Consider the following 14,217-nt stretch of genomic DNA (forward strand, 5'->3'; position numbering starts at 1 on the left):
TTGGTGTCGGAAAGAAAAACAAAACAAAATGGACACTGTCTAAACATATTAGGTGTGCCCAGGAATCCAAAAAGTGGGATAAGCATGTATTCTAATGTGTTGCCCCCTTCTAAGTGCAACCTTTCAATGTGCTACAGTGTGAGTGTGTGTATGCATTTACAGCATGTCTGAGAATTAAATGATAAAAAAAGATCCAAGGCTTTAAAACTGGAGAATTTGACACCTTATTTGCATCTTGTATATAACAGTGCCTGACCTCTAACCGAGAGATCATGCAATTAGTGACAAAACTGTGGCACACCACTTCGGTTTCCACAGTAACAATCCCCAGGACTGATGTCATCATTGGGAGACACAAAGAGAGAGATAGACAAAAAGAGAGAGAAAGAGAGGGAGGGTGAGGCTATGAGCTCATGTCTGAAACCACACGAAAAAGAAAAAAAACAGAAAGAGGAGGTGTGGGATACATTGATTGGAGGGGGGAGGCAGAATCAGATGGCTTAAGCCAATAAGAGAGAGTGTGGTGTGACAAGAGAAGGAAAGGAGGGAACAGGAGAGGAAGTGGTTAAAGGGGGAGAGAGAAGAGAAGAAAGGAGAACATGTAGGGAAGGTATAATACTGTAGGTGTACTGGTGTATTTGTGTGACCAGTACATTTCATCATTGTCACATATTTTATGCACTACTAGTTGATCATATTTCATTTGAGGTTTTAACATTTTGCTTTGCGACCATCAATACTGACTTTGTTACTGTGGTAAAAAAAAAAAATGTGGTGCCTCCTGCAACCAGTAAGTAATCATAAAAAATTGTGTGTTATCACTATTCCAAAGGGTTTTTTAGTTGATGTTATTTGAACATAACTGAGGGGCTTTGCAGCTTGACACAAGAAAGCATTTTGAGTAAGCTTGGGCACCAAAACAAGCGCACTCTGATCCACATGAAAGTGGTCTTGAGCCCCTTTTAAGTCAACCGTGGAGAGCTTTGCTTAATGTTGGAGGTATAGGCGAGCAGAAAGCACATCTAGAATTCACAAGCTGAATATTATGACGATTAAATAATGCTTAAAACTCAATACTCCACTTAACTCGCCTGAATTGTCACTCAAAAAAGTTTCACATCCAACTTTTTATTAGAATACATCACATATAATATGTGATATATGCTAGGAATTCAACATAAACCTTTATTGCAGGATCCATAGACTCAATTAGATCACACAGTCAAAGCCAGTCCTTTTGTAACATAATACCTTAAATTAATTCCTTAAATGTTTTACATTAGTAAATATTCTTGCATTAATAACCTCTTCACACTAACTTTGGTGTCAGTGTGGTTACCAGCGCAGCATGTGTTTATAATTATTAAATGGGAGCTGCATTTAAAAAAAAAATACGGTGTCTTTTGGCATTCACGTGCTGTTTCCAATTCATGTGTGTCAAATTACCATCTGTAAGTAAACAGGGAAGAATTGCGCTGACATACAGTGTAGCAGTGAATGGAACTCATTTATTGCTAGACAGGCTTACAGTACATTATGCAAATCAAAAACTATGAAGGAGGTGAAATCAGGAGGGAGACAAAAACATTGACAGATGAGAAGAATGATTTTCAACGACACCAATATGCCGCAAAATCACATTACAGAGGGATTAGAAATAAAAGCATACATATGCCGGCTAGGTTCTTTTTATATAGCTGCCACTGCTCTCTCTCTCTTCTGCTTCTCCTATGTATCTGATTTTACAGTTTGACTTGCTCCCTCTCTTGGTCCCTGTTTTCTCTATCCCTCTCAAGCCTTGCGCCCTTCTCGCTTGTCTTGCCGCCATCCAATCATAAAGTGCTTTCCAGAGGATTTGACACTCGGAGGTTATTGTGTGCGAAAAATGATTCTCATCTCCGCTCACTCTGCTGAGCTCTCATGCAAACTACCATTCCCCCCCCCCCCCCCCCCCCACGGTGATGCGGCCAAACCTACCGGCACTAACAGCTTATGACACGCTAGCGCATGAGTTTTTAAGAGATGAAGATTTGCTCTGTGCTTCTGTTTCTCTAGATTAGCCATGCACAATGATATGATAATCAGGTGGAACTTTCATCTGACAAGACACCAACAAACTGCTCTTTGAAAGCCATGTGTCGCTTCAGGTCACTTCTTTTGGAGAAGAGAATTGGTGTTATAAGAGAGATGTTTGACTCAGAGGTTTAAGTCAGTGTGGTGTATAAAGCATGCGCCAACATGAGCCAAATGGAGCTTGTCTCTTAGGAGTGCCTGGCCCTGGCCTCTGCCTTTTTTCTGTCGACATGCATCAAGCTCGCACCTTTGCCAAAAGCAAAGACTCAACCCAGACTGATCCCTCTCACTTTTCTCCTCCACTCTCTATTTTCTCTCTACATCTCCGAGACTCTCTGTCTTTCTGTGTCAATGTGTGTCACTATCTGCAACTGTCCCTGTCTGTCCGGTTTGCCAATTGGCTATATCTCAATAGTTCGGAACAGAAGTTGATTTGTGAGCTGCAGAATCAGCACTGATTAATTCCACTGGTACTAATACATTATGTGTCTGACTATCTTAAATAATGACTGGCCAGTTTAGGATTCTTTCTCTCACTTAATGCTCAAATAGCTTTAACCTAAAGGATGAAACCTAATTGAACAGTGTACTGCCTGTGTCCCAGGAAAATATAATTAGCTACAAAAGACAGTTTACTTGTATTTATAATATAAACTAACATGACCATCAAAACTATAAGAAACATTCTCAGGGTGTCTGTAACTCTTGCTCAGGTGTACTGTATCTTTTTTCCAAGTTATTCCATCTTTGTCTTATTGTCTGTCTCTGAAGTAAAATAAATAACACTGGGAGAGCTAATGACATGCAGGACTTAAATCATGTTATCCTGCGTCTGAACGAGTCAGGCGTACATTCAAATCAAAGTGCCAAACAAATTTGAATTGATTTTTCCCTGTGAATTCTAAAGTAATTACATAATTAAATCAGCACGTGTGTTATGCCGTTCTCTCACATGAAACACACGGTGTCGACCTTTCAACAACTCTCCTCTTTATTCTGCTCTGCTTCAGAGGCTAATGGCCATAAACGATTGAAAGTAAAAATGGACCAATTATCTTCAAAAATGCTAATCAATTAGAGAGCATTTTAATGATTTCCAGAACACAGGCAGCAGCCCTCATTGTAAAAGGTCAGACACTATAATTGATTCAATTGTGTGAGTAGGTTGACTGTTTTGTTTTACTTTTATATTATTCAAATGAAACCTTAATCTTGGCAATCTAAGATAATACGGCTCAATCAGACGTAATAAAAAGGTAGCTGAACACACATTTAATTAAAAACAATAATACTAAATTATGCTTTAATTATACTTTTGTTGAGGGCAGAGTAAACAGTAGTACACAGCAGAAACAATTCTGTTTTAGTTGATATGGAACAATTACATTTATATGATGTCTGCTTCCATATTTCTTAAATTGTACGGCATTATTTAGTAAAGTTGTTAAGATTTGCCCACATTTTTATGGCAACAAAGTTTTTAAATTGCCTTCATCAAACACACATTTCCAGAGCTTAACTATGGTGGTATGTCATATAAGGGTTTTGTTGTTTTTAGACTCTGTCTGATCACTGCAATGATTGGACAACTGAAACGTAAGTGCCACAAAAAAGGAGTGGGGTGGGGATAATTGTGTAGCCAAGCATTTCTACATCAGCTAACACTATATTCAATTGTCTCGCTGATACATCTGAGGGTGCAGTGAAGAATTAAAAAAAACAACACAAAACAACGTTCAAATTGGACTCATAAGCATCTTTGTGCGAAGGCTTCAATTATCCTGTAATCTGCTGCTAGGCGTCAGACAGACCATTACAGTACGGGCCCCGCTGAGCTTTTGTCGACAGCATTTCAGAGTCGTTCTTACAACACTCTGGTAAAACCCAGGGGGGGCTTGCCTGAGAGGGAGGGTTGCACGGTTGCTATAGAAACCGCTGAGCCCACCAGGAAGCACCAGGTAATCAGAGATTCCAAAGATAGAGTGGGGATGATGTCACACTGTAGGCCTACATGCTGTACACACACACAAACATCCAATCATTATCACACACAGACAAACAATCTAAGAGTGACTTAGTGTGGCAGGTTAACAAGTGCCCACTGCAAGCCTATGATTTGATCTCTTCTTGTACATGAATGCACCACTCTCCCTCTTTCTCTCGTAAAACACATATTTACAACGGGTTTAATCTGTTTACTCAACCTCTGCACTGTCTTTCTTAATAACCATTATTTTCTCACACTGTCCTGAGTTCATTGAATTATTATGTGAAATGACAATGCTTAAAATAGAGAAATAGAGCTACATTCAAATTGTCTTGACAACTGCAACACTTCTCCGGGTGTAGTAATGTATGCCATGCTGTAGAGCACATTTAAAGCCTCACTTCAACTTTCAGCTCATTATTTAGTTTGATCCTAGTTTGTTCTTACCAATTACCAGTATATAATCAGTAACATGTGTTAATGGGTCACAATCACACAGCAGCTGTGAAGTTCTCCACCTGGCCAGCATGGTGAAACAAGCCAGTTGAGCCATTATACTGTACAATGCTACTGCTAAATAGGAGAGGTGACCACGGGCTGACATTACTGTTGAATAACTTGTGCAACTGGCCAAAGGTTACTCACAATTGTGTAACATCACTTAAACACAAGCTCTTGACTTGCATCCTCTAAATGAGAGCAATGTGTCAGCAGCAGACAACAGCAGTATGGCTTTGAGAGAATACAATTAAAGATTGGATATGGGCGTCAAGTCGCTCTTCACACTCTCTCTCAGGAAGGTTTTTCAATCAATACTTACCGATTAGCTCCTTGTTCCTGATGTCCAGCGCCATATTTCTGAGAGCAGTGGCCACGGCGCACACCACCTTGTCATTGTCTATCCTCAGTAGCTCCACCAGTATGGGGAGGCCCTTCTCCTTACGCACAGCAGCCCGAATGTACACCGACCACTGACAGGGAGAAAGCAGACGGGAAGACAGTTAAAACAGCAAAAACCAATCTGGACACAGTGGGGGAGAGGTGTATTTACAGTTGAGGTCCAACACTTAGGATTTGAAAATGGAACTGAAGCAAAACTCAATACAAACCAACACAATGCATAGAATACTAGTAAAAAAATATGTAATTTTTTTTTTAATTTTTTCAAATCATGCATTCCTTCCACTGTCTTATAGTTGCTATTTTCTTTCTTTCTTTCTTTCTTTCTTTCTTTCTTTCTTTCTTTCTTTCTTTCTTTCTTTCTTTCTTTCTTTCTTTCTTTCTTCACACAAAGACATTTGTTGCAGTAAAAAAAAAGGTAAAAAGGACACACAGAGCCCAATGGGCGAGGTCCGGTGGGAGATGTTGTGTTCAGGGGCACAGCATGAGAGCAGCTGAGGCGTTACACAGACTCACAAGTAAGACATAGTGTAAGAGGTAGAATGATATCAACCAGAGGGAATAGTTTTGAGCTTGGTAACCACTCTTTCCTCTTTCAACAACTATCAAGGTATTACTTAAAGTGACCACTCAACCTGAAATGGCTCAAGTGGTTTCGCCTTGAGGGTCAAATGTACAAGACTGGGAATGTGGTACACTGGACCAAATAATAGATTTCACCCAAGTGATGTGTGAAGCTAAATGTAATTCTCACTTGAATAATTTACCTTCCCACTGTAATTTAAGTTTAAAAGACAGTTGTTCCTAGAAATCGAAAGGGGGAAACTATGGTTAAACATTATAAAATAATTCATTCTTGGAAATGATATATCTCTTCACTAGATTCATAGAGTGCCAGAAGCACACGCCAACACAGCTTCTTTAGATACTGTTAGCAGCTCAAAGTCAGAACAGGGAGTTTGCTTAGAGGAGACACAACAGAGCACATATACATACTGTACATACATACACGCATGCAGTGAGGCCCAAAAATTTAAAATGGGTTTCCCTGAGACATGCCACCTGCCCCCATTATTTCCTCCCTCTCCCTTGTCTTTCCATAGCATCCTCTTCCCCTTGTGCTCTGTGTATCTGTCAATTTCCCTCAGACTAAACAGATATACACACAAGACCACAAATACATTCAGCTCAACCACAGTGGGCTATCCTGTCAGTCACTCCCTCTTCAGTTCAGCTTTTCACGTATATCCAAAGCAACATAAACCTTTTAAGTGTGCTCTTTTCCACCACATCACCTCTAACCCTAATGCATTTTATCAACCTTTCCAGATAGCCTATTTACACCAGACAATGTCTTATAAGTTCTATGATTTCAAGGTCACTCCAAGGCTATACCATCACATTTTTTTAACCTTCATACACACCTCCCTCAAGGCCAAAGCTGCTCCCACCAATACTCTGCAAATATAAGTGCATGACTCATACATTATTACCACCCGGCTGCTTCTATCAGTCAGCTGCTGTTGAACTACTCTACTCCCTGGAGTGTTCGAGCTTGGAGCCTTACATTATTATAGTTATTGCATTGCCACTGAACAATATTACATACTGTAGAACACAAAGGCACACGGGATTGTGCTCAAATATTTCAAAGTCAGTAGGATGGTGTAGTGAGCAAATAAAGCATCATTCCAACAGATTGTCTTATCTTCTGCCCTGAGGCATTTACTCAAACCCCAACAGCCTTTGAATTTTACCTGAACATTCTACCAAAGGTTTGTATTAAGAACCCACATTGCCTTAGTGTCCTTGTTGATATTACCCCTTGTAAACATTTAAATCTATTTGTTACTTCACAAGGCCAATTTTAATTCTGATATGCCCATTGCTACATGTCTGTGTGCATTAGTTAGGTAGCATACCTCAGCAAGCAAACATGTATGTACTCACACACGGGCATGCACATACAACCAAACATAGTAGTCCAACTTACAAATTTGAATGAACTGCTTCATCTGTGTTTTATCCTTCGATATATTTATATGAGACAAAGAAGCTTCAAGTGAAAAAACTAAAGAGTTAGGGAAACATTTGAAGCCTGGTGGTTTACCTTCCAGCTGCCTGCTGCAAGGTTCTGCAGGGCCCCGGCTGCTCCCTCCAGCGTGTCAGGATTGGAGCATTCAGAGAGCAGGGTGAGGTAAGGCTTGACGATGGTAGGGTGCCACAGCATCTGCACACCTTTGGGGGGCTGTGCCGTGTCTGGGAAGGGGCCCACGCCATCCCACTATGGAAGACCAGACACATTTTTTAAGGTTAACTCTTGTTAATGAAAATATTTATTTTTGCATTCACAATTACGTTGCATTTTCCTGAAAGGTGCTACGAGGAACTTTTACATATTTCTTAAACAGTCACATTTTTTTCTCTGATGATCATAAATGACATGTAACAGCAAACAAGACCATCAGTGCAAAGAATGCTTTTTTATGTTGTTTTTCTTAATGCCTTTGTCATGGGTCCCTCACCCTGGAACTAAAGCTGGCATAGTAAAAACTGTACATTTGTACAAAGGCGAGTGCAAGAATGAACAAAAACTGAAAGTTCCTCGGAGCACCTTTAACATCAGGCTGAGTTGCAGTATTTCACTAGGTTTTCTGGGTTAAAGATTTAAGTCTCTGTCAACACTGACAAACAAACATAAACGGTGCTTCTTCAAAGGAGAAAAAGAACACCATTCATTCTATGATTGATCTGATTCCATCCCTGCAATAATCATGAAAGAAAGATACTTTTGGATGAGTGTTTTATACTGTATATCCTCATGTGTCTTAAGTGCATGTGGTATTTCAGAAGGAAGGACTGCATACAGTACATACTATCTGAAGTAGACACTGAGTATATCACACTGTGTCAACCTGTTACGTATAATAGAACGGTGATGGAGGGGAGAGGTGGAAAAGGGCAAAGGAAAAAAAAGGTACATGTGAAAGGTAAGACTATGATGGAATGTGTTACTTTGAGATATACACCTCAAGCCCCGCACACCTCTTTCCCTGTACCTCTATCCTTCTCTTCTCCTCTCCTCCACTTCAATGGAGTCCACCTTGCTATTTGTATTGAGTGACACATGCTCACACCTTTTCCACGCAGCCACGAACCCAGCACTCTCTTTCTATCTCCCCCCTCTTTTATGTTTCTTTCTTTCCACTCTGTTCTTTCTCGCTTGTCATTAATTTCTTGGCCCCCTTTTCTCTCTCCGGTTGATTCTTTCTCTCGCCCTCTTTTTTCAATTTCTCTCTAGCTCGCCTCCCTCTCTCTCTCTCCCTATTTTATTATTCCATTTCCATCCTTCTCTCCAGTCCTCACTTTTTCCTCTCCCTATCGACCTTCTGGGTTTCGCTCCACTGCCTCCCCCTCCTCCCCTTGTCTCAAGGTAAACTAGGCTAGTGTGTGTCTGGAGAGAGGTGCTACGGAGGGTGTGTGCATGTTTTAACTATACATAGATTCTCTGATCATAAAAAATCAAAGGCTTCTCGTATTTTGAAGTGTTCGTAGAGGCACACAAGAAGCATCAACTCTTTCACAGTAGAGTACTTTCTGTTGCCTAGAGACCTCCTGCATACTAAATATGTATGTGCAATGTTAATTTGTGTACCTAAAATGATCTCTAAAGATTAAGCATATGAAACATTTTCAAATGTATTTGCTTCAGTACGAGAAAACAATTTCATACGCAGCCCTCAAACCCTTTTTTTATATAAAAAAAGAGAGCTGGATTCTGCACTTGTCCTTTTTGATATCATTTTTCAATATACTCTGCAACATTAACTGCAGCTTAAGCTCTGCATTGTCTGCTGTGAGGAAATTTAAAAAAAGTGATCTGGTCGGACAAGTGGATACCAACAATGTTATCTGCTGTATTCAACATGATAGAACATCACATCTCTGCTGTAGTTCTAGGGCAACAATGGGAGATGTTACAGATGACAGCTTTAAAAGAAGTTTAAAAAACATTGCAATTTCATTTAAAAAAAAAACCTTGACAACAGAAAATCTTGACACCATCCAGATATAGAGTACATAGAAGACTCCTGATAGCATACATCTGTGTGTGTATGCGTGTGAGTGCGTCTCTTCTAGTAGTATATTAAGAGTGTTTGGGTCCAGTTCAGGCTCTCACTCTGCTCCTTGGCGTCGCTGTCTGCACCGCTAATAAATGATTAAGGAGAATACATTACAGTCTAACGGCCTGTGTCTCTCTCCTTCACTGAGTCTCTCTATCCGTCTCTCACTCCCTCTTGCCTGTTTTTATCCCTACATCATTTCCCTGCCTATCTCTTTGGCTCAGTCTCCCTGCTCGTACCCCTCTCGCTCACTCTCTCCCTGGGGCTGTCTCTGTGTCACTTAGTAGGGGAGAACGGGGTAAAATGTCACACGGGTTGGTTGTCACAATCGTTAAATCTCGGAACCAGAAGGCGGTGTCTGTGAAATTTTGGTATGTAAATATCCAGAATTGGGATCAGAGGTCACCTATATAGTCTTCCTTGGAATTAGACAGCTGAATTTGAGGTGAGAGGACTGTTTGTGTTTTTCATGTCAAATTGAAAATATTTAGCTCCTAAGTTGTTTTCTTCTAGGCTTTTACACAATGGGTTTATAACAAAACACTTGTTACCCATACAAAGTGTGAAGGGTAAACTATAGTTTAGAATGTGGTTAGCAAGCTAATTAGTTGTCAGATGGTTGTTGGCCTTGATGCTAGCAAGAAATTCAAGTTGGGGTTGGTCGTCACATTTTTGGGGGGGTTGGTTGTCACATGTTATCCAAAGGCTGCAGCCAGAAAAGGAACCGAATAACGAAAGAAATTGTCAAGCTGTATCCTCACTGACACCCCAGAGAAGGAGAGAATAGAGCAGGAAAAGGCAGCTAGCATGCAAAAGAAAAAAGGGCAACAAAATCAAAACAACCCAGTGCATCCCAAACTAGACCAGCTGCCAAGGCTACAATAAGTTATGTAGGCCAATTTGTCAACTTTACAATGCAATTAAACTTTTAAATTTTGTTCTGCTTTCTTGCCTTCTTTTTAAGATTATTCCCATTAAGATAACATTGTGACAAACAACCCCATAGTGTGTGACAACCGACCCCTTGATGGGGTTGGTTGTCACAATGTGTAAGGGTGTCTTTGATGATTAATTTCTTCTTAATTAAAATAAGATAGAAAAAGTGAGGGATACACATTTCAAGCCTACACCTTAAGCTTCAATTTAATGTAGGAATGACTATTGAAAGATGTTTAGGTGATGAGCAATTCTCACTAGAGTAAAAAGTGTGCCTACTTACCCCGTTCTCCCCTACTACCACTCACTCTCATATTTAGGGGCAAAGTGTTATCCTACTTGGTTCAGTCAGTATCTCCAAGCCTGTTTTACTTTCTATCCCTCAATGTATAGCAATAATATTTCTGTTTTCCACCCGCATGTATATTTGCATAGTATATTTTGAATATTAAAATGATGTTAATCACATACTATGGCCTTTGTGTTCACCTTATATCATCCATTGAACACCTACTGGAGATTTGGGACTGTTGTTATAACAACTTGTTATAGATGAGCGGTGTTCATTTCTCTAGTAGAGTACCACAAAGTTATGGAACCCATGCCACGGAGCACTGCAGCTGTTCTATTGGCCCAGCTAAACATACTTGATGTGTAGTTTTCTGAAAACAGAATAATTTGAGGCACACATTCACCTCCTATTCTCTCTGTTCTCACCTGTTCTGCTCCCTTCTTTTTCTTCTTCTTCTTGCCCCAGCAGCCAGAGCTCTCTCCGTCGCGGCCGTTGGCATCACAGAGCAGGCCGTCCAACTCCTCCAACCCCCCCTGCTGGCCGTGGGACGTCTCGGCAGCCAAGCGGTACGATAGGTTCCTCAGGATGCACACACAGTTCTCCACAGTCTGCAGGAGATAAAGACAGACGGGAGAGATGGAGTGAGGAAGGAGGAGGAGGAGGAGGAGGAAGAGGAGATAAAAAAGGGATAACAATGAATTAAGAGAGGGAGCTGTGGTGGGGAGATTTGAGTTTGATGCCTTTTAATGAGATATATACTGCTCCAAAAAAAACGGCACACTTATAGCCTGCTAATCAAAATCTCCCACTCTTACATGTAAACACTAACGGCCTTCCGCCCTCACCCACCAGCCAGACAGGGGGAGACACAGAGAGAGAGACACACAGAGGAAAGAAGAAAGATAGTCTCATCGGTATTTTTATTTACTTTGTTAGCTCTGACTTTGAAATGAGATTCGAAGAAACCCAGGTAAATGAGGAAAAATGACAAGCCCAATACATTGTATCACACCTCATTAAACAGCCCCCATTTAGAGGCAAACCCGCCACCCAAAGAGCGCGAGTGAGTGTGAGGTGAGTCGGATCGAGAGCAAACTAATTCTTGTGGTTCATGTTTGTTTATGCTTAAGTGTGTATTTTCACAAAGTCTGCATGTGCACGTATGTCTGTTCAGTAACACAGAGAAAGGGGAGTCATCGAGTCAACAGAGTGGAAATGAACAAAGACAAATCATCAATCCTCTCTGTCTGACCGTCGGTTTATGCAAAAGCAACTACGGAGCGTAATTGAACAGCCTCAAGAGATGCAACAAACAAAACAATGTCTCACTCCAGTGAGCTTCAGTCAAGGCTGAAATTCTATTCGCATCCTATTAGGGAACGATGTAAGAGAAGTTACACTTATTTACAATTAACTTTGACATTTAATATTTCGATCTGTTATTTCACATTCAATCAGTACTTGTTTTTTTTCAGCTGCAGGGCTCAGGGACTAAAAAGACTCAGAGGTCGGCATAGGTTAGCAGAGAGCAGCCTGAAAACAGACATTCTACGCAAACATTTGTAAAATAATCTACAGAACTAACTAATACATATAAGGCCACAGCTATTTCATAGTGTGAGCGGTTTTCTTTGTATAATCTCATTGTAACATTTCCTGATATATAATGCAATGATTTGTGCTGTCAACTTGTAAATTCAACTAATGTTCAAGAGAAAGATAAATCCTTGAAAGAACGGCAAGTCCACATTTTTGTTTTCCCTTTTCATATGGACCACTCAGAAATACTAGTTTGTTCACTAGACTGAGCTAGAGTATCACTATTTCTTCTTGACTTCTTTGCCGTACACATTGCTCAGCTGAGACAATTTTTTGGGCCACTTCCGATCGGCGAGCATGGCTGGAACACGAGGTGGACAGAAGGAATTTGTAAAACCACTGACATGGCAGTTTAAACCCTGGGTCAAACTTGCAGTATATTGTATGTATATCCTTATCCAAGCCTTTGTGATTGGCTATTGGCTTTGTTAAAACATTGACTACATACAGTACATTAAAGGGACTTTACCATATTCAATAAAAGCTGTTAAATATCAACACCATACCATCTTTGAAATGTCAGCATGTTATTGGTTGTGTATGTAGAATGATGTGCTTAGTCCATTAGGTCTTTCACTATCATTTTGAAATACTGTTTAAGTTAACTTAATAGGCTCTTACCTGTGTGCCAGTGCATACCTTAAAACCATTTGAAATGTCTCAAAAAACGTCCTTACAGCTTTGCAATTCCTTACAGCATAAAAGCAGTAGTCTGTGTGATTTCAGAATTGTAACATAAAATATTGTGAAATGTAGTATTTCGGTCTGGATTTGTAAATTGGAGAGAGCTAATACTGTGTTGATGATCAAAACGTAAATCCTAAGAGGGTGATGAGGGTAATTTCTCAAAGAGCACTAATGGAGACGGACCTGATTGTACCAGTATACAGGCAAATTAAGTGGAAAATAAATCAGTTATAACAGTAATCAGTTGTTACTTGAACAATCACAGCTTGTGTTTCTAAATCATTTCTGCTTTCTTGCTTTACGAAACTGATGTTGTAAATATATCTTTTTTTAAACATTGCTGTCGACTTCTTCTTATTGATTTTCCATTAAGTATTTTTAATTGTAGATGAGATCAGTCTGCAGACTTAACAGGCAAAGCAGGCTTGCAAAGAAAGAATAGGAAAAAAGGCACACAGTACAAAACAACCATGTGAATGTGTAATGTGCATTGCCAGTTCAACAGTCACCACCTGCTGGTTCACCTGTCAATAAGTCTGTGTTACTGTAGCGACAGCAGCCCTCCTCTGGTGACTGCAGTCAGACAGTGAAGAGGGGGCGGGGGTTGAACAGTGATTAAGGATGGCCATTTAGAGAGGCTGGCAGACACGGAGACCTTGAAAAGTCAGCCATCCACAACAATGTTTATGTAGTATTGACTGCCCCCCACATACACACATAGTATACACCAACATGAACATGTCTGAAAAAAACACAAAGTGGACATAAACCCACTCAACTTTTACAGCTGGCAGACTATTGGCAGCAAGAAGGGCTGCAACATTTTGAATTTGCTTTAATAATTTGCCCTTAATCAAACACGTTGAGCACGCTTCTTAAATCCAAAAAGCTTCTTCCTTGCGGCCGCAGTTCACTCATATTTGATTAAATGTTAATTAATCCTTACCTCCTGTGCAATAAGAAGATTTTCCCCAGTTTGTCTGTGTTTACATAAAGCCCGACTTAATAAAATAGTTTGAAAAATAAACCTTTACTGTATGTTACTCATGCCAATGTGGTTTAAATGACAAAGCAAAGAAGATGTCGATGAAAAGACAAAGAAGAGCATGAATAAATGTATGCAGACACAGTCTTGCACTCGACATAAACACAATATGTTTAGACACATGCAGGCGCACACACACACACACACACGCACACGCACACACGCACACACACACACACACACACACACACACACACACACACACACACACACACACACACACACACACACACACACACACACACACACACACACACACACACACACACACACACACACACACACACACACACACACACAGACCTTGCTGTCAATCTCGCTGCTGCCCAGGGAGGTCTGGATGACGTAGAGCAGAGCATCTGTTAGGCCGTCACACTCCCTCATCCTTCGTCTCGCCTCTTCGCCTGCAGAGCTTACATTCCTGCAACACACAGAGAAATAACAATGGTCAGAGTATGCACGTATGTTTCTCAGTGTTTGCCAAATACAAAGAGAAAAACACAAATTCGGGAGAGGAAGATAGTTGGTGAGGAAGGAATTACAGCTGTACAGAAAGTTGGTAACGAGAGGTTTA

The 14,217-nt window shown here is 40.5% G+C and overlaps 1 protein-coding gene across 3 annotated transcripts in view; it reads right to left on the minus strand.

Moving 5' to 3' along the window:
* ctnnd2a (catenin (cadherin-associated protein), delta 2a) overlaps nucleotides 1-14,217 on the minus strand; it is a gene marked incomplete at both ends in the record, with an annotated part of 192,969 nt that overhangs the window by 28,203 nt on the left and 150,549 nt on the right. For all 3 annotated transcript variants that reach the window (XM_080050439.1, XM_080050438.1, XM_080050437.1), the window contains 4 exons: nucleotides 4,881-5,031; nucleotides 7,071-7,244; nucleotides 10,738-10,920; nucleotides 13,947-14,064. In XM_080050439.1, the coding sequence (XP_079906565.1) occupies nucleotides 4,881-5,031; nucleotides 7,071-7,244; nucleotides 10,738-10,920; nucleotides 13,947-14,064 (626 nt within the window). The remainder of the gene's footprint in view (nucleotides 1-4,880; nucleotides 5,032-7,070; nucleotides 7,245-10,737; nucleotides 10,921-13,946; nucleotides 14,065-14,217) is intronic.

The sequence above is a fragment of the Ammodytes marinus genome (genome assembly GCF_949987685.1).
Source record: "Ammodytes marinus genome assembly, chromosome: 21".
NCBI classification, from domain to species: domain Eukaryota; kingdom Metazoa; phylum Chordata; class Actinopteri; order Uranoscopiformes; family Ammodytidae; genus Ammodytes; species Ammodytes marinus.